The sequence below is a fragment of the Pelodiscus sinensis genome, chromosome 20, assembly GCF_052426305.1.
Source record: "Pelodiscus sinensis isolate ZL-2025 chromosome 20, ASM5242630v1, whole genome shotgun sequence".
Taxonomy (NCBI): domain Eukaryota; kingdom Metazoa; phylum Chordata; order Testudines; family Trionychidae; genus Pelodiscus; species Pelodiscus sinensis.
The window spans coordinates 110848-138251 of record NC_143071.1 but is presented as its reverse complement, the minus strand read 5'-3'; the positions used below and the strand labels follow the sequence as shown (position 1 = coordinate 138251).

Below are 27404 nucleotides of genomic sequence, written 5' to 3'. Positions count from 1 at the left end.
TATTGTAGTACAGGCAGTCCCCGGGTTACGTACAAGATAGGGACTGTAGGTTTGTTCTTAAGTTGAATCTGTATGTAAGTCGGAACTGGCGTCCAGATTCAGCCGCTGCTGAAACTGACCGCCAGTTCTGACTTACATACAGATTCAACTTAAGAACCCCAAGCTTCCCCAAGTCAGCTGCTGCTGAAACTGATCAGCGGCTGATTCCAGGAAGCCTGGGGCAGAGCAACTCTGCCTTGGGCTTCCTGTAGTCAGCGCTGGTCAGTTTCAGCAGCGGCTGACTTGGGGACGCCTGGGGCAGAGCAACTGGGGTGCTGCTGGGTTGCTCCAGTAGCACCGCTCCTCGGCGCTACTGGACCAACCCAGCAGCACCCCAGCTGCTCTGCCCCAGGCGTCCTGATTCAGCCACTGCTGAAACTGACCAGCAGCGGCTGAATCAGGACCTGGGGCAGAGCAGCTGGGGTGCTGCCAGGTTGGTCCAGTCGTGCCCAGAGCGGCGCTGCAGGACCAATCGGCAGCGCCCCAGCTGCTCTGCCCCAGGGTCCAAAACAAAAGCCTGGTCTGCTGGGGGGGGGGGGGGCACACTAGCTGCGCCCCCCCCCCCCCCCCAGCAGACCAGGGACACGGGCGCAGAGCTGCAGCGGCAGCGGGGTGCCGCGCCTCTGAGGCTTTGCTCTAGCAAAGCCTCAGAAGCGCGGGAACCCACCCGGTGCCCCTGGTCTGCTGGAGACAGTCTCCAGCAGACCAGGGGCACCAGAGCAGCTTACGAACGGGGCTTTCTCGCCCCGGAGCTCGCAGGTAACAATCCGCCACCTCGACCTCCGGGGCGAGAAAGCCCCGTTCGTAAGTGCGGATCCGCGTAAGTCGGGGACTGCCTGTAGGTGGCTGGGGTAGCCACCAGGGTTCCCTGTACAGTGTGCGCTTGTGTAGCCATGCAGGAGAGATCCAAACACCACCCAGCTGATTAACAGAGTACCCACAGATAACCGAGAGTGTAAAAATGTGAAAAAAGAACAGAATGGAATCCAAGATCACAAAACGGAATGGTGTCAGAAACCCTGAGGTGTGATTGCTAGCAACTAGGAATATTTTCAGGACTGTTGGCTATTAACGTTGTGCCCATTGGTACAAGGATAGGTAAGGTAAATGAAGTGCTAAGAGAACTACAAATCACATTTTTCAAACAAGTAAATGGTTTAAAAGCAGGAAAACACTTGGTCAGGGGGTTGCATCAGAACAGCTAGGAGGCTCTAAGCCAGGCATGTCCAAAGTCCGGCCCGCGGGCCAATTGCGGCCCGTGTTCCGATTTAATACGGCCCCCGCTTCCTCCCCCTCTCCTGGCTCCCCGGCGCTCTTTTGAACTGGCGCGCCCAGCGCACCGCTTCCGGCCGCGCCACCGCCGCCCATGGCCTCCGCGGTCCTAGAGCCTGCCCTGTAGGGCACGTCCGCAGCCCCGCTCCCCCGCTCGGCTGCTGGTTCGCCCTGCCCCCGGGCCGGCGTGCCCTGCGCTCTCCGCCCGCCTCCGACCCCGCGGGCCCTCCTCCTTGGGGCTGAGAGTGCGGGGACGGCCCTCATGCATGTTCACTTCTTCAAATCTGGCCCTCTTTGAAAAAAGTTTGGACCCCCCTGCTCTAAGCAGACATCCTCTGTAAGGAGGATCCTGTGAAACACGCAGAACAGCCCTTTAGGCGGGAAGCGCTGGGAAGAGGGAAGCCTGGTGCTTTAGGAGCAGCGCCCCGGGGAGCGGGGCGGGCCTTTGGCACGTGTGTGGGAGGGGGCGGCTCCTCTTCCACCGAAAGTCTCACTGCAAGGGTCTCTCGGGCCTTTTGTGCTCAGTTATCCCGCCGTGGTCTCGCCCCCTCTCTGCAAGCGCATCCCCCCGCCTGTCACGGGCCCGCCCCCCGGGCCAGGCCAGGAGCAGCAGCCCCTTCCTGCCCCTCCCCGCCCCGCCGCCCTTTGTGCGCTGGGCGGAGCAGCCCGCGGCGCAGGTCGGTGGCCCGGGGGGTGCGGACACGCTCCTGCCCGGCTCCCCGCGGCCGGAGAGGCACTGCACGCCGGAGGGGGGCGGGAGCTGCGGGGCCGGAGCCCGGCTGGGGTGAGGGTCGGGGCGGCCGCATGCTCCGCTCTGGCACTTGGGGGTGTAGCCGGGCAATTGTGGGGTGTCTGAAGCTGGGGGGCGGGAGGGGCCAGGCGCTGTTTGGAAATAGGCGACGGGCTGGGCTGCACCCTGTCATTAGCCCAGGGAGTTCAGGGCTTTCTCCGGAAACCTGCTGCCCCTTTCACCCGCGCTGAGCTGCAGCCAGACCCGGGGAATGCCTGCAGGGGGCCTGAGGGCAGGCTGGGCTCTGCAGCGCGGCACCAGGGAGGTTGATTGCAGCAGCGTGTAACCCCTCCCTGCCGCTTCTGGCGCGCACTGCCTTACCCCCTGGGTGCCCTGGGCAGAGAGAAGCAGCCAAAGCCAGGGTCAGCGACAAAGCGAGGAGCATTCTGCCCCCCAGGACAGCCTGGGCCTAGAGTGCCCTAAACGAGATGGTGAATGCAGGGCCCCGCCTGCCAGTCTCAGCCAGGGGACCGGCCCCACTGGACTCAGGAAGAGGGCAGGGGCCAGCCGCATGGGTCACAGGATGCCCTTAGTGTGTAGCAGTTGTGCACCCATCTGCTGTCAGGGAGGTGGTGAGATTTTCAGTGGTTACACGGTTACCCTATTACAGAATTTTTAACATTCCTAATTTGCACTTGGAGGGCAAAGTCTCCTGCTGCATGCGGAGGCCCTGAGCCAGGCGTAAGGCCCCGTTCACCCTGGTTTACTGGGGTCAGTCAGCTTGTGGACCTTTCAGTTCTGAAGGGAATTTGACTCTTACTGCAGAGAACCCATTTTCCCATGTGGGCTCCTCGGTGCAGGGCTGGCTGAGGTAGGATGAGCAGCTATCCCTTCTGGTGGGGCCAGGGAGATGGCAGCTGCTCTGGGAACACAAACCCCAGTGTCTGAAATTCCCAAAGTACCAGAGGCTCCAATGGTGACTCTTCTGCAGGGTAGGATGTTCCCCCGGCTGGGCCAAGCCTCTGACTCCCTCTTCTGTTTCTCCCTCTCTAAGGTGCTGGTAGCGCTTGGGCAGGTAAGTCCTGGGTTCTGTTTCACTCTCCCTTTTGTGTGTTAGCGATGTTAAATATTGGTGAATTGAATAGTTGAGTAACCTCAATAAATTGTATCAGTTAGTTGACCATTTTATAGTCCCTGGGGTTGGGGCTGGCAGCCACTTTACCAGAGGCAGCAGCATGGGGTGCCAGGTGGGAGCTGGCCCACGAGGGGAGCCAGTTTAAAAACCAGCTCCCCTCGTGGACTGGCTGCCTGTCGCCCTGGGTTGCTTCTGAGAAAGAGGCAGCAGTGCGGAATGACAGCAGTCCCTGTCTAGGTGGGGGTCTGAGCTCCCAAACCCGGTGTGATCCAGAACTGAGCTGGGCTGCCTGTCTACCCAGCTCTTAATACTCTTGAAATGCAGAGCTGAAAAGGGAGTGGGTCCTGGACCCAGCATGAGCCGGAACTGAGCCGCATTGTCTACTCACCTGGCTCCTAATACACTGTAAATGCAGAGCTGCAGCAGTGGTTGGTCCCGGACTCATCGCAAGCCAGGACTGAGCCTGGCTGCTGGCCAGCCTGCTAAAAAATGTACTGGCAAGGAGAGGGGAAATGTCTGTAGTCCAGGCATGTCAAATGCGAAGCCTGCTGAGGGCCTCACAAACGAAAACTGATAGCTTTCAGGGCCACGAAAGAAAACGTACTTTATCAGAAAGTGTTAATTATTTATTATTATAGATTATGTTTTAGGTATATTTTATAATGTTTTTTCAGGTCTTGTTTTACAATAATACAATAATTTGATGTGTAAAATTGTTATTTGCTCATATAAAATAATTTTTAATTTAAATATAAATTTAAGGTACTTTTTAATTTTTTTATGATACACAACTTGTTTTGCTGAAATAAAAACAAGCATAGACTGGTTAATCAAATGGAACACACTTCTGTGAAAATTTTAGATACTTTGTAAGTTAGAGATTTTGCATAAACACATAATTATTCATGCAGTTGCAAAAAAATGGACACATTGATATAAAATTAATATACATTTTGTAATTTTATTTGGGAATGAATAAATAAAAAACAAAATATTAACAAAATAACACCCTCCTCTCCCCAGAGCCTGGCACTCCCATATCCCCATTCTAACCCAATTCCCCTCCGCTCTGGCCCTCCCAACCCAATGCCACCTTCCTCCCCCAGAACCAGGAACTCCCAGCCTCCCCCAACCTAATGCCTCTCCCCTCCACCAGAGCCAGGACCCCCCAACCTAATACCTCCTTCCTCCCCCTTAGCCAGGCACTCCCAGCCCCCCTCCCCTTCGCCCATACCTGTTACCTGGGTCCTGGAGTTGCCATTGCTGCCGCCACACATTTATTCCTCAGGCACACTGGGGTGGCTTGAGTACAGCAGCCAGCGCAGAGCAGCCCAGCTGGCTGTGAGCACTTGCTGGGCACAGAGCAGCCCGGCTGGCTGTGAGCACGTGTGCAGAGCACCTAGCGCAGAGCAGTCCGGCCGGCCGTGAGTATGTGCTGGTGCTGTACACAGAACAGCCCTCGCCATGAGCAGTCGCTGCGGCGCAGAGTGGCCCAGCTGGCTGTGATCTGCAATTGGCCACGTGCTCTGAGCTGCACTTTATTCCTTTATAAAAATGTACCAGTGGGTCGCATGTGGCCCGACAAACGCCAGTTTGATATGCCTAGTATAGTCCATAGCATTAAGCTAAAAGCTTTTGGTTATCAGTTAATTGACTATATTTTTACATCTTTGCGAACAGGGGCAGCTAACAGAGTTTTGTGAGGGAGTTCTCAAGGTGGAGGAGGAGTGATTTACGGGACCCTTGAGGTAAGTGGCTATCTGTAGTGTATGTGTTTGTGTTTGAGGGTTACTTGCTGGTTGCCTGAAAGAAACTGTGAAGGACCATGTGCTGTGGCTGGCAGTTGGATGCTGTGAGCTTCTTAACAGAGATTTGAAATCTAGAACCCTCTGTTCATTGGTCAAGCCTTAGCTGGGGGCAGGGCTATCAGGAAGGCCAGGGTTTTATAAAGCTGTGAGTAAGCGACCAGGGAGCTTTGTGAACAGAGAGTATAGAGGGGGAGTTGGAAGGGGGTGAGGTACATTTGCCATTCTTTAAAACTTTTAAACTAATCTAAAACCAAAACTACCTGATTTAAATAGCAGCGAGGAGTCCTGTGGCACCTTATAGACTAACTGAAGTGTAGGAGCATAAGCTTTCGTAGGCAAAGACCCACTTCGTCAGATGCATCTGACGAAGTGGGTCTTTGCCCACGAAAGCTTATGCTCCTACACTTCAGTTAGTCTATAAGGTGCCACAGGACTCCTCGCCGCTTTTGCAGATTCAGACTAACACGGCTACCCCTCTGATACCTGATTTAAATAAAAACTCTATCAATAACCTATTTAGCTATAGGAGAGAGTGTAGGCAGAAGCCCAGCAGCAGAGTGGGGGCTGTCCTGTTTATTGCACCCAATGTAGCATGTGTGATTACCTGCCCTATGGATAGGTGGTGTATGTGTGCATTCAGTGTAAGGAACTCCTGGACCTCAGAGACCGCATACTGGCTTTGGAGGCCAGGGTGGCTGAATTGGAGAGCCAAGGGAGGCCGAGAGGTACATAGATGAGGCTTTCCAGGACACTGCAGAACGACAGCCTTTGTGGTGTTAGGGAGAATGAAAGGCTCAGGGAAGGAGAACAGTCATCTGGAGCAGAGGGAAATAATTGGGACCCTCCATCCAGAAGATGTTATGATGAACTATGGTACGCTCACATCTTGACTACTGTGTACAGATGTGGTCTCCTCACCTCAAAAAAGATATTTTGGCCTTGGAAAGAGTTCAGAAGAGGGCAACTAAAATGATTAGGGGTTTGGAACAGGTCCCATATGAAGAGAGGTTAAAGCGACTGGGACTTTTCAGTTTAGAAAAGAGGAGACTGAGGGGGGATATGATAGAGGTCTATAAAATCATGAGTGGTGTGGAGAGGGCGAATAAAGAAAAGTTATTTATTAGTTCCCATAATAGAGGAACTAGAGGACACCAAATGAAGTTAATGGGGAGCAGTTTTAAAACTAATAAAAGAAAGTTCTTCTTCACACAGTGTGTAGTCAACCTGTGGAACTCCTTGCCAGAGGAGGCTGTGAAGGCTAGGACTATAACAGAGTTTAAAGAGGAGCTAGATAATTTCATGAAGGTTAGATCCATAAAAGGCTATTAGCCAGGGGATAGAAATGGTGTCTCTGGCCTCTGTTTGTCAAATCACTTGATCATTGTCTTCGGTCCACCATCTCTGGGGCACCTGGCACTGGCCACTGTCGGCAGACAGGCTACTGGGCTAGATGGACCTTTGGTATGACCCAGTACGGCCGTTCTTATGTTCTTATGTTATGTTCTTATCCTCTCACACTGAAGATACGTCTCCGGGGGAGGAAACTCCAGTAATAAGGAAAGGCAGGTGTTAGTAATCATTAGAAACTGGGTTTGTGATGTGTCATGGCTCCTTCCCCACTCTAGGATGATAAATGTAGAAGTGGTGGCCTGCAAAAGTACCTCAAAATCTTATCTTTCCAGGCTTTGGTAAAAAACTTTCCCCCGAAAATCTTAACAGTCTAGATTTTGGGGATAAAAACTTCGCTGCCACCACCCAAGTAATGATAAGAAAATCAGGGAAGAGATCTCTTGGGAAATCTGACCCCTAAAGTAGAAACCAGGACACAAAAATTAAGCAATACTAGGTTAATCAAAAGAAAAGAGAGAGAACTTTTATTATCACCACAATATTCCTGTTGCAAGCATAATGACTAGATGGTAAAGTCACAAAGTAATATACTCATGCGGAATTCCACCATGGGCCCAAACTTAGTTGCAAAAAAGAGAAAAACCCATTTTAAATGCAGAGACATCAGATCCCATTTGCAAAACCATAAAACAATAAAACCTAATGGATTTATCTAAACTTTGCCCTACTTACAGAAGAGTCTGTTTTTGGAGGGAGATAATCTGTCTGTCTCCCTCAATAGCTAGAGAGAAACTGCCTAGGGACAAAGGAGAGAAAAACCAAAAATTCCATTGTCCCAGTTTGAAATTCCTATTGGCCAACTCTACCTGGGTTAGGTATAGTTAACCCCTTAGTCCCCAGGCTGCTGGCCATTTCTCATGATCATGACATGATGATTGGGAGCACTGTATGGTGACTTGCCTGCCTGGCACCAAGGTTGCATATCTCTTGAGACATCTAGACTTATGTGTAGTGCTGGGGAGGAACTGGTGGTCTTGGTACATGTAGGTACCAATGACATAGGGAAGGGTAGGAGAGAGGTTCTAGAGGCCAAATTTAGGTTTCTAGGAAAGAGATTGAAATCCAGGACCTCTATGGTAGCTTCCAGTTCCAGTGCAAGGCCAGGTGGGCAGGCAGGCAGAGCTTCAGCGTCTTAATGCGTGGATGAGACAATGGTGTAGAGAGGAAGGGTTTAGATTTATTAGGAGCTGGGGAAACTTTAGGGATAAAGGGAGATGGGCTCCACCTAAACCAAAATTGAACCAGACTGCTGGCACTTAACATTAAAAAGGTGGTGAGCAGTTTTTAAACTAAGGGCTTGGGGAAAGCTGACAGGTGCAGAGGAGCACATGGATTGGACAGAGACATCTCTTAGGGGAGGGTCTATTAATAGAGATGCTCTATGTTCCAGTCAGGAGGACAGGGTGGAAGTATGGGTCAGATCAGATGAGACAGTGTCAAATGAAAAAGAGTCTAACACAGGGCTACTCAACTTTGAAAGCCCCGGGGCCCACAAATGATACCCACAGCACGTGCTGTGGGCCGCAACTTAAGCATGGCTGCAAATATATGCAAGTATTTATGTAAATATATGCAAATAGCTTCTTTCGTACTGACAGGCATGAATACAAAGATTAAGGCAAGACTACACAACACAGGCCCCATTTAAGTCAGTTCTGCTGATATTAATAAAATTCAATATTTACCCAATTTCCACCAATATGACAGCATGTTTAATGAGCAGTGACAGCAATTTAACTACTAAAACACATATCAACAGAAGACCATTACATTGATTAGTTTTTTGTATTGGCTTCACAATTTTAACAAATCAAACAAACTGCAAGTACTGAAATAACCCCTCTCTTACCCCAGAACTAGGCACCTCAGCCTACCACTTTATCCCAATGCACCCACTCCTCCCCCAGACCCAGGCATCGGAGGTACGGGACACCCTACCGTGGAAATGGCCACTCTTGCCGCCCAGCCTGGCTGCCTAGGATTGCAGTTTGCACAGGGAGCACGTGGCCTGCCAGCTCCCAGCTCTCCATGATGCATGAGCCTATGTGCTCCAGTCTCGCCTCAGCCTCAGCCTCCCCCCCTCAAACCCAATGCACCCCCAGACCTGCCCCCAACCAAATCCCCTCCCACAGAACCAGGCACTGAAGGTAGGGGACACCCTACCTTGGAAGAGGCTGCTCCTGCCACCCAGCCCGCCTGCCTAGGATGCTTGATTGCAGTTTGCACAGGGAGCACATGGCCCACCAGATGCTCCTGACTCACCGCAATGTGTGGGGTTGTGTGCTCTGCTCCCACCCCAGCCTGGTGCTCCCCTAGCATGGCACCCAGGGGCAATTCCCCTGCCCTCTTGCTACGCCTCTGCCCACGCACGCTCCGGTATGGCGCTGCTGCTGTGGCAGACGGAGCAGGCATGCTCTGTTGTGCCTTTTACCGCTCCCCCATCCCCGTAGGCCAGCAGTTCCTGCGCACGTAGCCTGGCTCAAAGCTGTGCAGTTTGGTGCTGCAGCTGGAGCCCCAGCAATGAGGCAGGGAAGTGGCCCAGGAATCAGCTCAAGGTGCCATGAAGCAAAAATCTTAAATGAGCCAAAATGTTCCATAGAATCTCTATGGAAAGCAATTCTGGGCTCTAATAATAAGAATATAGCAGTAGGGATATATTATCGACCATCTGATCAGGAGAGTGATAGTGACCATGAAATGCTAAGAGAGATTAGAGAAGCTACCAATCTAAAATACTTGATAATAGTGGGGGATTTCAACTATCCCCATATTGACTGGGTACACGTCGCCTGAGGACAGGATGCAGAGATAAAATTTCTTGATACCTTAAATGACTGCTTCTTGGAGCAGCTGGTTCTAGAATCCATAAGGGGAAAGGCTATTCTTGATTTAGTCCTAAGTGGAGCAGAGGATCTGGTTCAAGAGGTAAATATGACTGGACCACTTGGAAATAGTGACCATAATATTATAAAATGTAACATCCCTGTGGTAGGAAACACGCCTCAGCAGCCCAACACTGTAGCATTTAATCTCAGAAAAGGGAACTACACAAAAACGAGGAGGTTAGTTAAACAGAAATTAAAAGGTACAATGACAAAAGTAAAATCCCTGCAGGCTGCATGGAAACTTTTCAAAGACACCATAATAGAGGCCCAACTTCCAAATTAAAAAATACAGTAAGAGAACCAAAAAAGTACCACCATGGCTTAACAAGCAAGTAAAAGAAGCAGTGAGAGATAAAAAGACATCTTTTAAAAGTGGAAGTCCGATCTTAGTGAGGAAAATAGAAAGGAGCATAAACTTTGTCAAATTAAGTGTAATATAATAAAAGCCAAAAAGGAGTTTGAAAAACAGTTAGCCAAAAACACAAAAAGTAATAGCAAAATGTTTTTTAAGTACATCAGAAGCAGGAAGCCTGCTAAACAACCAGTGGGACCCCTGGATGATCGAGATGCCAAAGGAGCACTCAAAGATAAGGTCATTGCAGAGAAATGAAATGAATTCTTTGCTTCAGTCTTCACAGTTGAGGATACTGGGGAGATTCCCAAACCTGAGCCTTTCTTTTTAGGTGACAAATCTGAGGAAATGTCCCAGATTGAGGTGTCATTAGAGAAGGTTTTGGAACAAATTGATAAACTTAACAGTAACAAGTCACTGGGACCAGATGGTATTCACTCAAGAATTCTGAAAGAACTAAAATGGGAAATTGTGGAACTATTAACTATGGTTTGTAACCAATTCTTTAAATCAGCTTCTGTACCTAATGACTGGAAGATAGCTAATGTGACACCAATATTTAAAAAGGGCTCTAGAGGTGATCCTGGCAATTACAGATCGATAAGTCTAACATCAGTACTGGGCAAATTAGTTGAAACTATAGTAAAGAATAAAATTGTCAGACATACAGATGAACATAATTTGTTGGGGGAAAGTCAGCCTGGTTTCTGTAAAGGGAAATCATGCCTTACTTATCTACTAGAGTTCTTTTAGAGGGTCAACAAATGTGGACAAGGTGGATCCAGTGGATAAAGTATACTTAGATTTCCGGAAAGCCTTTGACAAGGTCCCTCCCCAAAGGCTCTGCAGTAAAGTAAGTTGTCATGGTATAAGAGAGAAGGTCCTTTCATAGATTGATAACTGGTTAAAAGAAAGGAAACACGCGGTAGAAATAAATGGTCAGTTTTCCGAGTAGAGAGAGGTAACTAGGGGAGTCCCCCAACGGTCTGTCCTGAGACCAGTCCTATTCAACTTATTTATAAATGATCTAGAGAAAGGGGTAAACAGTGAGGTGACAAAATTTGCAGATGATACCAAACTGCTCAAAATAGTTAAGACCAAAGCAGACTGTGAAGAGCTTCAAAAAGATCTTGCCAAACTAGGTGACTGGACAACAAAACGGCAAATGAAATTTAATGCTGGTAAATGTAAGGTAAGGCAAATTCGAAAAAAAATCCCAACTGTACATACAAAATGATGGGGACTAATTGAGCTACAACTTCTCAGGAGAGATCTTGGTGTCATTGTGGATCATTCTCTGTGTAGAGCAGCAGTCAGAAAAGCAGATAGAATGTTAGGAATCATTGAAAAAAAGGGATAGAGAATAAGACAGAAAATATCCTATTACCCCTATTTAAAACCATGGTGCGCCCACATCTTGAATACTGCATATGGATGTGGTCACCTCATTTTGGAAAAGGGCAACAAAAATGATTAGGGGTTTGGAACGGCTGCCATATGAAGAGAGATTAAAAAGACTTGGACTTTTCAGCTTAGAAAAGAGGAGACTAGGGGGATATGATAGAGGTCTATAAACTCATGACTGGCGTGGAAAAAGTGAATAAGTCAAAGTTATTTACTTATTCCCACAATATAAGAACTAGGGGTCACCAAATGAAATGAATAGGCAGCAGGTTTAAAACAAACCAAAGGAAGTTTTTCTTCACTCAGCACAGTCATCCTCTTGAACTTCTTGCTAGACGATGTGAAGGCTAGGACTTTAAGAGGGTTCAAAAAGAACTAGATAGATTCATGGAGGTTAGGTCCATCAATGGTTATTAGCCAGGATGGGTAAGAATGGTGTCCCTAGCCTTCATTTTTCTGTAAATGGATGACAGAGGAGGGATCATTTGAGCATTACCTGTTGTGTTCCCTCACTCTGGGGCATCTGGTATTGGCCACTGTCAGCAGACAGGATACTGGGCTAGATAGACCATTGGTCTGACCCATTTTGGCTGTTCTTATATTCTTATCCCTAGTGTGTGTTAGGTCTGGTAACTGCGCTGAATGCAGAGCTGTCTCTGCCACGTGACATGCCGGCTTGGAGCCTGTGACCCTGTCTCCCCTAGTGGCTGCCTCAGCAAGGGGCAGGCCTGGTATTCTCTGACAGCTGAGGTCTCATCAGGGCTATCAGGCATATGGACCATGGGCTGGATCCGGCCTGTCTGACATGCTTATGTGGCTGCATCACATGTTCAGAGTGTGCAGGCTCTTGGTTCGCATGGTTTTAAAAGTAGGTTTCTAGCTCTGCTGGTTACAAAGAAACCTTCCCAAATGGGCATGGAGAAGTGTTTTTGGAATCTGCAAATAGCTTGAAACAGAGAGATGTGTGAATGCCTTGGCCTCTATTAGTTCCGTTGGCATGCCAGCTGAAATGATGATGCTTTGAGGCAGAATGGTCAGGTGGAATGGGGAGAGGGTGGGAGTGAAGCCTTGGAGGGGGAAGAATGGCGGATTGCTGCAGGGAGGGCAGAAGAGCAATGCAAAGACAGGGAAGCAAGAGAAACATAAAGAAATGAGGATGGTAAAGGAAGGGAAGAAACTGCAAGGGGCATTAGGGTGTGTATGGGATGGGGCCATTTTCCCAAGCAGTGATTTTGATGGTGACAGTAATGGACCGAACATTTTACTCCCTTAGAAAGAGTAGCATCTCCCCTTGCTCTGTGTGCATGGCTGTCCCACTGCAAGCAGTGTGTGTTCTGCTGAGAATGGAGGTGGGACACAAAGTCTTAAATTGATGACCTGAGCAGCTGACCATAATTTAGACAGTGGAATATGCCCCATTTCACCAAATGAATGTGACACCCCAAGGTTACTACTTTAACTGAAGGTGTGACGGGGTGCCGAGACCCCGCACCCGACACCCGGGACAGCGCCCTCGCAGAGGGGCAGTGGAGCATATACCGGCGGTGCGCCGGTTGCTCTTGCGCCGCGGCTCAGCTGAGCGGCGCCGCGACTCAGCTGATTAGCACCGCGGCACCAGGGCAGGGCGGCGAAGTAGCCCGTGGGCTGGTGCGTTTAGCCGGACAGAGACTCGAGTGCAGTCTCTGTCCTTAGTGCCCTGGGCTGGGGCCCCTGAGTGAGGGCGGGCCCGGGCCCCCCTTCTTTCCCCCACCCGAGGGAGAGGCGGATATAGTAGGATTCGACGCGCAAAGACAAATCAACTGACTTGGAAAACGGTTGATCGTACCCCGGACCAGACCGAGGAAGGGGGCACGGTCACAGAAGGGCTCAGGGTTTTTGGTGTTTAAGGGCCCACATTCATTCTGCTGAAGTCCTAGATTCTGTGTTTGTCCATACCCAGCATGAGGGATGTGCTCAGTCTGGTTTCTGTCTCTTCCTTTTGTACGTGATCCTAGTGCCCTTGTGATTGGAATATCCCAGCATGGAAGTAGTGCTGCTCCCTGTTTCCCCATGTCCTATCGCTCTGGGCCCATGGCAGGCAGGTGACTCACCATAACGATTACCATCTGTGGAGCCAAACTTAGATTCACGTTTGCTGGTGTTGTGGGGGCTGCTGGCTCAGGCTGGGGATCAGGCCCATTTCTTACCCCCTTCCTTTCAACAACAGGGAGGGATGGGATGTTTCAGGAGCTGGGGTTTGCGGAGCTGGAGCAGACACTCAGCAATTTCTATCTGACAAGCGCCCAGCTGTTGGAGGTGCTGCTGGGATTCAGAAGTGAATGGAAATCTGGGAGTGGAGGTGTTTTTGGCTAGAGTGGCCCTGGGCTGTAGTCAGGGATTCTCATGATGTCATTGACCATCCCTAGCTCAGTGGATCACTCTTCCCCCTAGAGAATCCCAGTGTGGCTAGGGCTGTCTGCAATGGTTGCATTATTGGCCTCTCTCTGTGTCATATCTCATAGTTGAAAGCTGTTACATGAATAACCAATGTGCACTTCTCCATGAATGTGAGACTCTGGTTTCTTATCTGTCCTATTCTCTTCTTTCCTTAGAGACTCTGTTCCTGGAGCTGGAGAGTGATACAGGTACGTGTCTATGTCTGATAGTCCCTGGTGAGATTTCATAGAACCGGAAGGGACCTCGAGAGGTCCTCACGGCAGGAGCAAGCACCGTCTAGAGTAGACCACCTCTGACAGTGTCTAACCTACTATTAAAAATCTCCAGTGGTAGAGGTTCCACAATCTCCCTACGAAATTAATTCCAGTACTTTACCACCCTGACAATTAAGAAGATTTTCCTTTTGTCCAACCTAAACCTCCCCTGCTTCAATTTAAGCCCGTTGTTTCTTGTCCTATTATCAGAGGTTAAGAAGAATAACATTTCTCTCTCCTCATTGTAACAATATTTTATGCACCTGAAAATGGTTATTTCCCTTCTATCGTCTCTTTTCCAGATTAAACAATTATTTCAGTCTTCTCTGATGGGTCATGTTTTTTAGACCTTTAATCATTTTTGTTGTGCTTTTCTGGACCTTGTCCAGTTTGTCCACATCTTTCCTTAGATGTGGTTCCCACAACTGGACACAATATTTCAGTTGAGGCATAATCAGTGCAGAGTAGATGGGAAGAATTACTTCTCTTACCTTGCTCATGACATTTCTGTCAATGTAACCCAGAATGATGTTTGTGTGTTTGGTTTTGGTGTTACACTATTGACTCTTATTTAGCTTGTAATGCACTATTTTAGGGGTCATAGTGCACCACAAGCCAAATATGCGGTACACCTTCCTAATACTTCCCATTTTGTATGCGTGCAACTGATTGTTCCTTCCTAAATGAAGTACTTTGCATTCGTCCTTATTGAACTTCATCCCATTTACCTCACACCATTTCTCCAGTATGTCCAAATCTTTTTGAATTATGACCTTCTCCTCCAAAGTACTTGCATTCCTTCCCAGCTTGGTATCTTCTGCAATTGTATAAGTGTACTTTATATGCCAATATCTAAATCATTGATGAAGATATTGAAGAGAAGTGGACCCAGAACTGTTCATTCATCACACCTCACTGTCCTTCCAGCATGACAGTGAATCATTGATAACTACTCTGTGTTATGATTGGGAATGGTTATCCAACCAGTTTTGTACCCATCTTATAGTCGTTGCATTTCCCTAGTTTGTTTATGGGAAAGTCATTCAAAACACCATCAAAAGCTTTATTAAAGTCAAGATCTACCACATCTGCAGCTTTCCCCTTATCAACAAGGTTTGTTATCCTGTCAAAGAAAGTTATCATGTTGGTTTGACATGTTTTGTTTTTGACAAATCTATGCTGTTACTTATCACCTTACTATATTTTAGATTTTTGGAAATTTATTGCTTAATTATTTGCTTCTTTATGGTATCAGAAGTTAAGCTAACTGATTTGCAATTTCCTAGTTTGTCCTTATTTGCCTTTTTATAGATAGATGGATGCTATGTTTACTCTTTTCCAGTCTTCTGGAATCTCTCTTATATTCCATTACTTTTCATAGATACTCACTAAGGGCATGTCTAACCTACATCCCTTTGTCGAAAGAGGGATGTAAATTAGGCAGATCGGAAGTGCAAATGAAGCGGGGATTTAAATGTCCTGTGCTTCATTTGCATAATGGTGTCCGAGCACTTCTTTGAAAAAGGGCTTTTCGAAAGTGAAAGCACCGTCTAGTTGCGGTTCTTTTGGGAAAAAAAACAACCCTTTTTGAAAGATCCCGTACTCCTCAAAAAATGAGGATTTTTTTGGAGTACGGGATCTTTCACTTCCTGCTGGCCCTGCTGCCACCAGAGGTTCCCCAGCTGGGGCTGCCCAGCCCCCTCGTCCTGCTGCTGCTGGGGATTCTGGCGGTCCGTCTCTGTGAGCCCCGCTTCAGCCAGCGGAGACTGCCCGGTCACCCTGGCCCTGCTGCCACTGGGGATTTCTCGGGATTCCTAGCTGGGACTGCCCAGCCGCAGTAGGGGGTTCCCCAGCTGGGGCTGAGACTTCTTGGCCACGTGGCCCCACTAATGCAGGGGGTTCCCTGGCCTAGGCAGAGCCTTCCCTGACATCAGGGATTCCAGGGCTGGGGCTCTCTGGCCAACGCCTGGCCCTGTTAATGCTGGAGGTTCCAGGCCAGGGGAGGGGCTCCCCAGCCCCTGTGTTGCTCTGGCCTCTTTGGTCCAGCAACATCCCTGGCCCTGCTGGACCACAGATGTTTTAAATTTTCAACCAATTCCTCCCTATTTGACAAAGTCAACTGTAGAATAGCCTTCCCTCTAGTAACTTTCTCCACCTTCTGAAATTAAGTCTCCAATTCATTACTAGAACTTGTTGGATAACCTTCCCAACAGATAGCTGGGTAGTTGAAGTCCCCCATCACCACCAAGTCCTATATTTTGGATGATTTTGTTAGTTGCTTAAGAAAAGCCTCATCCACCTCTTTTTTCTACTTAGGTGGTCTGGAGTAGACCCCTTTCTTGATGTGCTTTCTTGACACCCCTTTTAACCTTACCCAGAGACTCTCAACAAGTCTGTCTCCTATATCCATCTCAACTTCAATCCATGTGTATACGTTTTTAATATATAAGACAATACCTCCACATTTCCCCCCCTGCCTTTCCTTCCTGAACAAGCTGTGCCCTTCTAAACCAATATTCCAGTTAAGCATATTAACCCATCAAGTCTCTGAGATGCCAAATATGTCATAATTGTGTGTGTTGATCCGCATTTTGAGTTCTTCCTGTGTATTCCCCATATTTCTCTCATTAGTAAACAGACTTCTAAGATACTGACTTGATTCCTCCTGCCCCCCATTTCTGTCTTCTCCCTCCTTTGTCCCCTCCTCTCATAACAGCCCATGCTCTTCCCAAATTAAGATCAATAATTGTGATGTGCACATTGAAGCTGTGGAATAATGCAAATCAGGGTGAGCCCTGTGATTGTTTCACTCCTGCTTTGCTGTCTGGTTTGGATTCAGAGTGAATCCAGATCTTAGGTGTGCAATTCCTTTGGAAAACTGAACAATACTCTGAGTAGTGTGTAATAGGGAGAGACAAGGTCAGAATAACCAGACCTTGAGGCATCTGAAAGCTTCAGTGAGAAAATGAAAATGATCAAATATGGGCTGCAGTGTCTCAGGAGAGACTCAGGTTCTCTTTTAATTTTTTCCACACGTGTGGAATAAATTGTTCTGTGCCCTGATATATGTGTGGATGAGCACCACCAGTAGAAACACATTGCCAGCTGTGTGCACTCTGCTCATGAACTGGGCGGCATTTAAATCTCTCCTCTATGGCCGCCCAAGTGCTCAGGTTACAGGGAACACTGCTGGCCATATCTTATCAGCTTTGTTTATTTGTTTGGTTGTTTTTGATTCCCTTACATTTCTCATGAAATGAGAATAAAAAATATATCAAGGCTGTTCCTATACATCTGCATGTGTTTCAAAAGACTGAGGGAAAATTGTTGTCCTTAAGTTAGAGCCTTCATGAGACAAATTTCTGTCCCACTGAAGGATAGGAAAGATTGTGATCTACTGAAACCCATTGTCCTGCACAATTACAGGTAGTCCTCAAATTTATGACCAGATTTGTGACATTCGACTTAAATCGAATGGCACTTATGATGCTTCCAGATTGACAACCGCTAATTCAATTTATGACTAGATTTTGAGTTTACGACACTTGATCCCACAATAGAATAGATTGTGATTCCAGGTTAGAATGTTGCGACTTATGTAGCAATTGCAAAGAATCAGTTGTGTCAAGTCAAAGGTCTGTATGATTTTGACTATGTGTATGAAGTTATGAGATTCTGCTCTATGCTTATTATTGAAGCACATTTTAAGTTTGAGAATCTCTACTGCCAGGGGGCGTTAACCAAGCATTAGTCAACTGTCACTCAGTTGCACAAGTCCTGGCAATGTGGATTTACTCGATCAGTGTGGCTTAATAAAGCCCACCAGGACATATCTGGGCATTCCTATACAGAATGGGAAGTGACTATCTAGGAAGGAGTACTTCAGAAAGGGATCTAAGGGTCATAGTGGAACACAAGCTAAATATGAGTCAACAGTGTGGCACTGTTGCCAAAAAAGCAAACATGATTCTGGGATGCATTCACAGGAGTGTTGTGAGCAAGACACGGGAAGTCCTTCTTCTGCTCTACTCTGCACTGATTAGGCCACAGTTTGGAGTATTGTGTCCAGTTCTGGGTGCCACATCTCAGGAAAGATGTGGAGAAACTGGAGAAGGTCCAGAGAAAAGTAACAAAAATGATTAAAGGTCTAGAAAACACAAGATATGAGAGAAGGCTGAAGGAATTGGGATTGTTTAGTTTGGAAGGGTATGTCTACACTGCAAAGTTAATTCAGAATAACAGCTGTTATTCCGAATTAACTTCCATAGTATCTACACAAGCTATACAATCTAGCAGGGTGCTTAATTCGAGTTTGGCATTACTCCTCATAGAATGAGGTTTACGAAACTTGAATTAGCTAATTTGGAATAAGCGCTGTGGAGACATTTAGTCGGAATTAGCTGGCCTCCAGCCTTCCCAGTTTCCTTTGGTGTCCACTCTGGGCCAAACCAGGAAACTATTCTCCCTCCCCCCAGCCCTGGAGCCCTTAAAGGGGCATACTCTGGCCACAGTGCCTGTGCTAGCTCCAAGCCTGCCAGCCCAGAGCCAGCAGTCACTGCCCTGACCCAGTGGCCCCAAAACATGAGCCAGCACGCCACTGGCAGCCAGCCCTCCACTGTGTCCCAGGAGCCTGCCAGGGCCCAGAGAAGGCGGGCGCTTTCCTGGTCCAGGGCGGAGATCAGGGTGGACCATATTCAGGTTGGGGGAGATGCCCCCAACGTCCATGATCTCCGTACTAGACAGAGGAACGCAGCCATCTATGGCAGGAAAGCTGCCAGCCTGGCCACCAATGGCCACATGTGAACCCAGGAGCAGGTTTGCATGAAAATCAAGTTAGTCCAGCAAGACCCCCAACCCTGAGCTTCTCCTCCCTCTTGTCTCCCCCTTCCAGCTGCCTCCTCCCAGGCTTCTCCCTCCCCTCTCCCAGCCTCATTCCCACCCCAGTTTCAGTCAATAAAGAGAGTTTGTTTTTGGCAATAAATGTGTTTTTATTTGACATCAGGAAGGGGGTTAGGGAGGGGTAAGTGGAAGGAGGGAGGAATGAGGCGCCAGCCCCCAGTGGGGCACACCAGGGAGGCTCTTAGTGCTCCTCAGGGTGGAAGCTCTCCCGCTGGGCCTCCTGGATACTGACAGCCCCCCCGATGGACCTCCGGGATGGCAGCCTGCAGAAAGTGCAGCAACACGTCCAAGAGAAGCACCAGAGTGCCCAGGGGCAGCTCCGGCTCCATGTTGCAGAGTGCTCTGGTGTCCCAAGTGAGGGCAACCAGAGCACGCAGAGACACAAATGCTTTGCTGTCCCTCATCGAGGCAGGCAAGCAAGCAGGGACACCTGCGAACCGTCTGCCCTGGGGGCTGAGGTTGGTGTCCCTTTAACCACAGGGAGCAGCCACACACAGACACTCCTGATCTGATGCCCTGCCTGACCTGATTCTGGCTGGCCTTAATTCTGATTCTGTGTCCAGTCAGTGTGGATGCAGTATTTCGAATTAGCAAAATGCTAATTTGAGCTGCATTCTGTGTGTAGACACGTTAATTCGAATTAGCTTAATTCAAATTAACTATTTTGAATTAAGATAACTCAAATTAACACTGTAATATAGACATACCAGAAAAGAGAAGACTCAAAGGGGACATGATGGTGGTTTTCAGGTATCTAAAAGGGTGTCACAGGGAGGAGGAGGGAAAATTGTTCTCCTTGGCCTCTGATGATAGGACAAGAAGCAATGGACTTAAACTGCAGCAAAGGAGGTTTAGGTTGGACATTAGGAAAAACTTCCTAACTGTCAGGGATGTGAAACACTGGAATAAATTGCTTAGAGAGGTTGCGGCATTTACATCACTGGAGATATTTAAGAGCAGGTTGGATAGACATCTATCAGGGATGATTTAGATGGTGCTTGGTCCTGCCGTGTGGGCAGGGGACTGAATTTGATGACCTCTTGAGGTCCCTTCCAGTTCTAGTATTCTATGACCTATTCTGAACCTATGCTCAGTAACTCTTCTAACTCCGACAGGTTCTGGAATCACATCCATGTTCTCCCTTCCTGACTGGGGAATGGCTGCAGCAGAGCTGACTCAGGTAGGGATGCAGAGGAAATGCTGGTATTTTTCTATATATTGACTGTCCCTTTTGCTTCTGCAGAAAGTGGGAGTGATGAGGGAGTATGATTTGAGGCAGGGAGGTTGCAGGAAGTGCACAGGGTGGAGAAAGGGAGGGGGGAAAGTGTGAGGTAGCTAGACTAGGAATAGACCTCCATGGGTTCCCAGACTCCCTGTATTGGAGCATGAGCCCACTATGACATAAGGGGACGCTCACCAGAAGGGCTTAGAGAAATTGCCCTTTCCCCTGAAATTCAGCTGCTGTCAATGGGGAGAGTGATGGGATTCTTAGAAATGGGGCTCCATCTCCCATTCAGCCTCTGGCACATAGGTGTGTGGTGAAAAAGGAGACCCTGCCACAACGTTCCCCTTATTTTTATTTTTTTTCCATCCATGCATGGAATAAATTTTGTTGTGTGTGCCAGGCATATTTGGATGTCCACCACCAACAGAAACACATGCTGTGGGTGCTCTCCTCTTCGGATTGGCAGCATTTGAATCACTCCTGGGTAGCCACTCAAGTGCTCGGCTTACAAGGAAAACTTCCTGCCACTTCTATCTATTGGAAGGACTAGGGGCTCTTTCTTATCTCTCATCACCCTAATGCTTGCTGGATGCTCTGAGTAGGCTCTGGGTGGGGCTCCTCTGAGTGTGTATCCAGGTAATCAGCCTTCCTCCCCTGTGAACAGTGGAGCAGCAGGCACTGAGCGGGGGACTTTTGCTCTTTTAGGGGCTGGTGACCTTCAAGGAGGTGGCCGTGTATTTCACCAGGGCAGAGTGGGCTCTGCTGGACCCCGCTCAGAGAGCCCTGTACAGAGCCGTCATGCAGGAGAACTACGAGAACGTGACCTCACTGGGTAATGGGCCTTTCCCTTTGGGTCTTAAAAGGGGGAGAATGCAGAGTTAAGGTTCATATCTCCTCCACAATACAAGCTTTGTTCTGCCATGATTCAGCAATACCCCAGTGGGACAGTGAGACACCAGTACCCTGCGCTCGCAGCTACCAAGTGCTCTGGGAACAGAGCACTGTCTAAAATCATCTCTTTGCTAAGGGAAAACTTGTGTTTCGCTTGGGCATAGAGAACAGAAGCTTCTAACACCTGGCCTGCGCTCAGAAATTGGGCCTACACCATGCTGACCACATCACAGATTGCAAAAGTTACCAGGCCTTCACTCTTTTCCGAGCATTGGTTGTGGGTTGTTGCCCTCACATATGCCACCAGAATGCTGACAGTGCTTTTGGTAAGTGTGTACCTTTTGCACGCTTACTGATGCAGCCTGCAGTTCTCAGCCCTGACATGAGTGACTTGGTTTTTCAAGGTCCCCATGCACTTCCCTTTGTACCCTAAGCACAGCTCTGCCAAGCTGCTTCCACTAATCTCTCCCCTTTTTTATTCCATTTACAGCTGAGACAGTGTACACAGCTGGAGAGCCTGCAGATAAAGGTTGGTGTTCCAATCTGCGAGCATGTTCTTTTATAGTGCAGTGGCATCACTGTATCCCTGGGATCACTTCCCTGTCCATTTTCAGACAGGAAAGAGGTAAATGGTGCTGTCTCCCAGGAGTTTTCATTAGATCTGTGCTGTTCCGGATATTCATAAATGAACTGGAAAAAGGAGTAAACTGAGAGGTGGCAAAATTTGCAGAAGCTGCTCAAGATGCTTAATTCTAAAGCAGACTGCTAAGAGTTACAAAAAGGATCTTTCAGAACCAGGTGACTGTCTAACAAAATGGCAGATGAAATTCCATGTTGATAAATGCAAAGTGATGCACATTGGAAAACATAATTCCAACTATACATACAAATTGGTGGGATCTAAATTAGCTGTAAAAACTCAGAAAAAGAGATCTGAGAAGCTGTGTGGATAGCTGTCTGCTCAATGTGCAGCAGCAATCAAAAAAGCTAACAATGTTGGTACTCATGGAATAAACGCATGTATTGAATGCTGCATGCTGATCTGTCTGCCCCATCTCAAATAAGTTGGAAAAGGCACAGAAAAAGGCAACACATTATTAGGGGTATGAAAAAGCTTCTGTATGAGGAAATATTAAAAAGATGGAGTTTTCAGTGTAGAAAAGAGACAACTAAAGGTGGGTAGGGCTGTCCTTGAGGCGTATGTAGCATACACAGTTGTGTAGTGCACCTCTAAATGCGGAGTCTCAGTGATGCCCGAAGTTCATTAATCGTTGATGCTGCATATGCCTAAGGCCACCACCGGATTCTCCCACCCTCTGCTCTGACTCCCAGCCGCAAACCTACTGTTTCACCTCCTGGCCATTGCCCTCTACTTTACCTCCTGGCCCACAGCTCCAGCCTGCTGTACCATTCCTCCTCCAGCTTGGTCCACCGTCCAGCCCACAGCTCCAGCCAGCTACTCCGCTCCCACCTTCTGCCTGTTCTACCTCCTGGCCCACAGCTCCAGATGGCTGTGCAGCTCATTCCACGTGCTTCCCTGCCAGCTCCCCAGCCCTGAATGCATCTGTCCCCATAGAGCAGCTCTTCCCCCACCTCTGGCACGGATGGAAGGTGCAGATGCTTGGACTGTGTAGGGCACCAAAAATCATAAGACAACCCTGAGAGTGGCATATCATAGATGTGCCTAGTGCCTTGACTGCTGGGTAGAAAGTGAAGAAGGAAATGTTTGTTCTTAAAATCTTGGCTTTGTTTAAGATTCTCTTTTGAACCGGAATATAGTTACAAAAATCAGGATATTCCTGTAACCCCTTTTTAGGTATCGTTGGGTGGCTCTTTGGTTACAATCACATGCTTCCCTTTATCTTTATAAACAGCTGTGCTAAGGACTCCTCCTCTCAGGGAGTCAGCAGAACCATATAACCCTTTAACTGCTAGACAAGCACTTGCCAACTGGGACGTGTGCCAGCTTTCATCTGGGTTCCAACTTCATTGCCAGTGTAACATGAAAACAAGTTTGCTTTTAGCCTAGTGCTCTCCGCGATATTCCTTGCTGCAGCTGGCTCAAAATAAGGCAATTGAACCACTAGGAGTTTTGTAGGACAAAACAAGTACTCGTTGGTTGTTCTGGCTGAAATAGCTGAGACAGCTCATATCTGTATTGCTAGCTCAAAGCCAGCCCTGTTATCCTTCCGCTTTCATGAGCACAGCATTTGCTCATTATTTATTTTTAAATGTAAGTATTCTGCCTAGATGGCTATGCAGAGTTTGCAAGTAACCACTTTAGGGCTAGAGCTCTGTAAGTAGACAAAGTATAAAGTTACATTCAGAACAAGATCTGTGTTTAACTTTATTTTAATCAACAGTTTGAGATCATTAAAATGAACCCAGAGCCAGAATGGTTATTGCATTGGACAAAGAGCTCAGAAAGAAGGAAACACACGGCACAAGATGAAAATTAAACTTTTAATACCTCCCACTTCACTTTAAAGTGCCCCAGAAATGGAGGAGTATGGTCTAGAATTTGATGAACAAAACACAAGTTAAAATATACTAACAAATAGAATACCCATGACTAGATAGCTCCAAAGAATACCAATGGGGTAAAGACACTTTTCCTTTCATTCACCATCTTGTAGCCTGGGCAAAATTCAGTTATTACCTTTTGATAATTGTAACTTATTTTAAAGATTTTGATCAATTTTGTGTTTCATTTTTCAGAATTGTGCAGAATTATAAAATCATGAGTGGTGTGGAGAGGGCCGATAAATAAAAGTTATTTATTAGTTCCCTAAATAGAAGAACTAGAGGACACCAAATGAAATTAATGGGTAGCAGATTTAAAACTAATAAAAGAAAGTTCTTCTTCACACAGCGTATAGTCAACCTGTGGAACTCCTTGCCAGAGGAGGCTGTGAAGGCTAGGACTATAATAGAGTTTAAAGAGAAGCTAGATAATTTCATGGAGGCTAGGTCCATAAAAGGCTATTAGCCAGGGGATAAAATGGTGTCCTTAGCCTGTTTGTCAGAGGCTGGAGAGGGATGGTAGGAGACAAATCGCTTGATCATTGTCTTCGGTCCACCCTCTCTGGGGCACCTGGTGCTGGCCACTGTCGGGAGACAGGCTACTGGGCTAGATGGACCTTTGGTCTGATCCAGTATGGCCGTTCTTATGTTCTTAATTAAAGGTTTTAGCCTTTTTCATTTTTTTATCAATTTAAACGTTCAGTTTCAGAAAATTATATGGGGAAGTCAAACAATAATTATTTAATGGCAGCCAGAGTTGAGATTCAGAGCATTAAAGCTTTTTACCCATGAAAACAAACTTACTTTGTCCTCCTGTCAATATACACAGAGTCTGTATCCCTAAATTAACTTCATGTTCTTAAATGGCAATTTTCTTAATTTGGCTCTGTTACGGGGTACACGGGCTCACCCCGTCCCAGGCAGTCCCACCGCCCCGTTCGCGGTCTTATTCACTCCTGGTCTTCATTAAATGGTGTCTGGTCACCTTCTCTTCGGTCACCCAGACGATCCCTCGAGTGAGGAGGTGAGGGGGTCCGGGCCCTCCCTCTCTCCAGACCCCAGCCCAGGGCCCTAAGGCGGGGGAGACTAACCTCTCTCCCCCAACCTGGCTGATGGGGCACAGAGCCTCAACACATCAGCCCACGGGCTCCAGTATGCACCCGCCCTGGGCTGCTTCCTCACGCCCTCACTCATCTGCTCACCAGTCGGCTTGTCCCGCTGCCTCCTCGTGCCTCTCAGTCCCTTCATCCGGCGTCGTCCTCCTCGCCTTCCCTTTCCCCTCCTGACTCTGCGGTTTTTATACCTGGGGAGGGTGCCGCCCCCTCCCTTCCAGACTGCCTGCACCTGCGTTCGCCCGTGGCTCCACCCTCTCCTCCCCCGCTGTCATCACTCACCCCCGACGTCCTCCTTGCCGCCAGCATCAGTGGGGAAGAGGGCTGCCCGGGGGCATCTGCGGGGCCACCTGCTCCGAGGCTGGCCGGGTGGCGTTCCTCCCCCGTTGCCACCGTCTCTGCCAGTGCAGGGGGCACTTTCCCCGCGGTGCCCGGGACCGCGCCAGTCAAGCCGCCTGCCGAGCGGCGCATCCTGGCTGCCCTGCTGACCGCGCCCTCGGCAGCGGTGGGAAAAGCCGTGCCACTTCTCCCTGCCTCGCTGGGGGGGGGGCATCCTTCATGTGGGGTTGCCTCACCCCATCAACCCCCCTGGTGTTCGGGGCCGCGCCGGCTAAGCCACCTGCCGAGCAGCGCATCCTGGCTGCCCCGCCGACCACATCCTTGGCAGCGGCGGGAAAAACCGCGCCGCTTCTCTCTGCCTCGCTGGGGCGGGCACCCTTAGTGCGGGGTTGCTTCACCCCGTCACAGGCTCTCACAGATTTTCATGATTCAGGGGAATATTTTTGGATGGTTTGTGTCTGCTCAATGTGCTGAAAACTTCCAAGCCTACCACTTAGAATTCACTAAAGTTTGTATTTATTTTAAACCATGTGAGTAGTCCCCGGTCATGACCCTTTCAGGGGTCACAAGTTCATTATAAGTGGGTCATGAGCTGTCAACCTCCACCCCGAAACCCAGCTTCATCTCCAGCATTTACAACACTATTAAATACTATAAAGAATTATTAATTTATAAGGTGGGTCATACTCAGAAGTTTGCTGTGTGAAAGGGGTCACCAATATAAAAGTTTGAGGGATTGCCAGAACATGAGCCTCTGGTATCACCTCCTCTACCCCTGCCAATTTGCATTGTGGTTTGTCTCCCATTTTCCATCCCTATTTCTGTCAACAGGTGCTGGGATGCTGAATGAGAATGAAGAACAGAAATCTCATCAGGAAGATGCTGAGCAAGTGGAACCACACAGGAGGTTATTGGAAATATCTCAAGATAATGTGTCCAGGAGTCCTGAGTGGGGAAAAGGTTGTGAGAGTCAGCACTTGCTGGAGAGGAATCAGGCAAACAAGTTAAGGGGGAAAAAGAACAAATCCATAAACAGTTTGATACCTGCCCTATACTGGAAGGAAACCACCGTCCAGCAGAAAATCCCTGCAGGAGAGAGAAACAAAACATGCTCTGAGTATGGGAAAAACGTCACAAACCACTCATTCCTTATTAAACATCAGAGAATCCGCACAGGGGAAAGACCCTATGAATGCAATGACTGTCAGAAAAGTTTCACTCTCAGATCATCCCTCATTAAACATCGGCGAATTCACACAGGAGAGCGACCCTATGAATGCTATGAGTGTCAGAAAAGCTTCACTGACCGATCATCCCTCATTAAACATTGGCGAATCCACACAGGGGAGAGACCCTATGAATGCTGTGAGTGTGGGAAAACTTTCCTTGACAGCTCAGCTCTTACTAAACATCAGAAATTCCATGCAGGAGAGAGACCCCATAAATGCACTGATTGTGGGAAAAGTTTCACTCAGAGCTCAGACCTCATAACACATCAGAGAATCCACACAGGTGAGAGGCCTTACCAATGCAGTATTTGTGGGAAAAGCTTTGCACGGAGAGCATCCATTATTAAACACCAGAGAATCCACACTGGAGAGAGGCCCCATGAATGTAGTGTATGTGGGAAAACCTTCACTCAGAGCTCAGGCCTTGTTAGGCATAAGAGAATCCACACAGGTGTGAGATCCTTTGTATGTTCAGAGTGTGGTGAAAGCTTCACTGAACGCTCAAACCTTATTGTACATGAGAGGATCCACACAGGAGAGAAACCCTATGACTGCACCGAGTGTGGGAAAAAATTCAGTGACAGATCATCTTTCAAGAAACATCAGAAAATGCACATGGGACATAAACCTTATGAATGCTGTGTGTGTGGGAAAGCTTTTGCTCGCAGCTCAAATCTCATTACACATCAAAGAATCCACACAGGAGAAAGACCCTATGAATGCTGGGAGTGCCAGAAAAAATTCAGGGACAGCTCTCTGCTTATTACACATCAGAGAATCCACACAGGCGAGAGACCCTATGAATGCAGTGAGTGTGGGAAAAGCTTCATTAACAGCTCAGATCTTATTAAACATCGGAGAATCCATACACGAGAGAGACCTTATGAATGCTGTGAGTGTAGGAAGAGTTTCACTGACAGCTCAACACTCATGAAACATCAGAGAATCCACACAGGCGAGAGACCTCATGTATGCTGTGAGTGTGGAAAAAGCTTCACTCAGAGATCATGCCTTGTTAAGCATCAGAGAATCCACACAGGGGAACGACCCTATGAATGTCCTGAATGTGGAAAAAGCTTCACTTGGCGCTCCAACCTTGTTACACACCAGAAAATTCATACAGGGGAGAGACCCTATGAATGCTGTGAGTGTGGGAAAAAATTTATTGACCTCTCATCACGAAAAAAACATGAGAGAATCCACCTAGGAGCCAAACCTTATCAATGCTGTGAATGTAGGAAAAACTTCCTTCGGAGCTCAGATCTTCTTAAACATCAAAGACTCCACATTGCCTAGAGACACTATAGGTGCTTTGCATGTGGGAAAAACTTATATCAGAACTCAGTCCTTATTTATAGTTGGAGAATTTGCAAAGGAAATAAATATAATAAAAACCCTAGTGAGGGCTTACTGAAGGTTTTCTTTTCTTTAGTAGTTTTTCTAATTCCTTCTTAAAGGTTC

The 27404-nt window shown here is 47.9% G+C and overlaps 1 protein-coding gene across 1 annotated transcript; it reads left to right on the top strand.

The window, feature by feature from the left end:
- Positions 1-1689: 1689 nt before the first annotated feature.
- Positions 1690-27342, top strand: LOC106731291 (uncharacterized). Its single transcript, XM_089771964.1, has 8 exons — positions 1690-2095; positions 3033-3116; positions 4857-4924; positions 13627-13659; positions 19740-19804; positions 20555-20681; positions 21231-21269; positions 25546-27342. Exons 5-8 carry the CDS (start codon positions 19757-19759, stop codon positions 27237-27239), a joined length of 1908 nt encoding a protein of 635 aa, XP_089628090.1. The 5' UTR covers positions 1690-2095; positions 3033-3116; positions 4857-4924; positions 13627-13659; positions 19740-19756; the 3' UTR covers positions 27240-27342.
- The last annotated feature ends 62 nt before the right edge of the window (positions 27343-27404 follow it).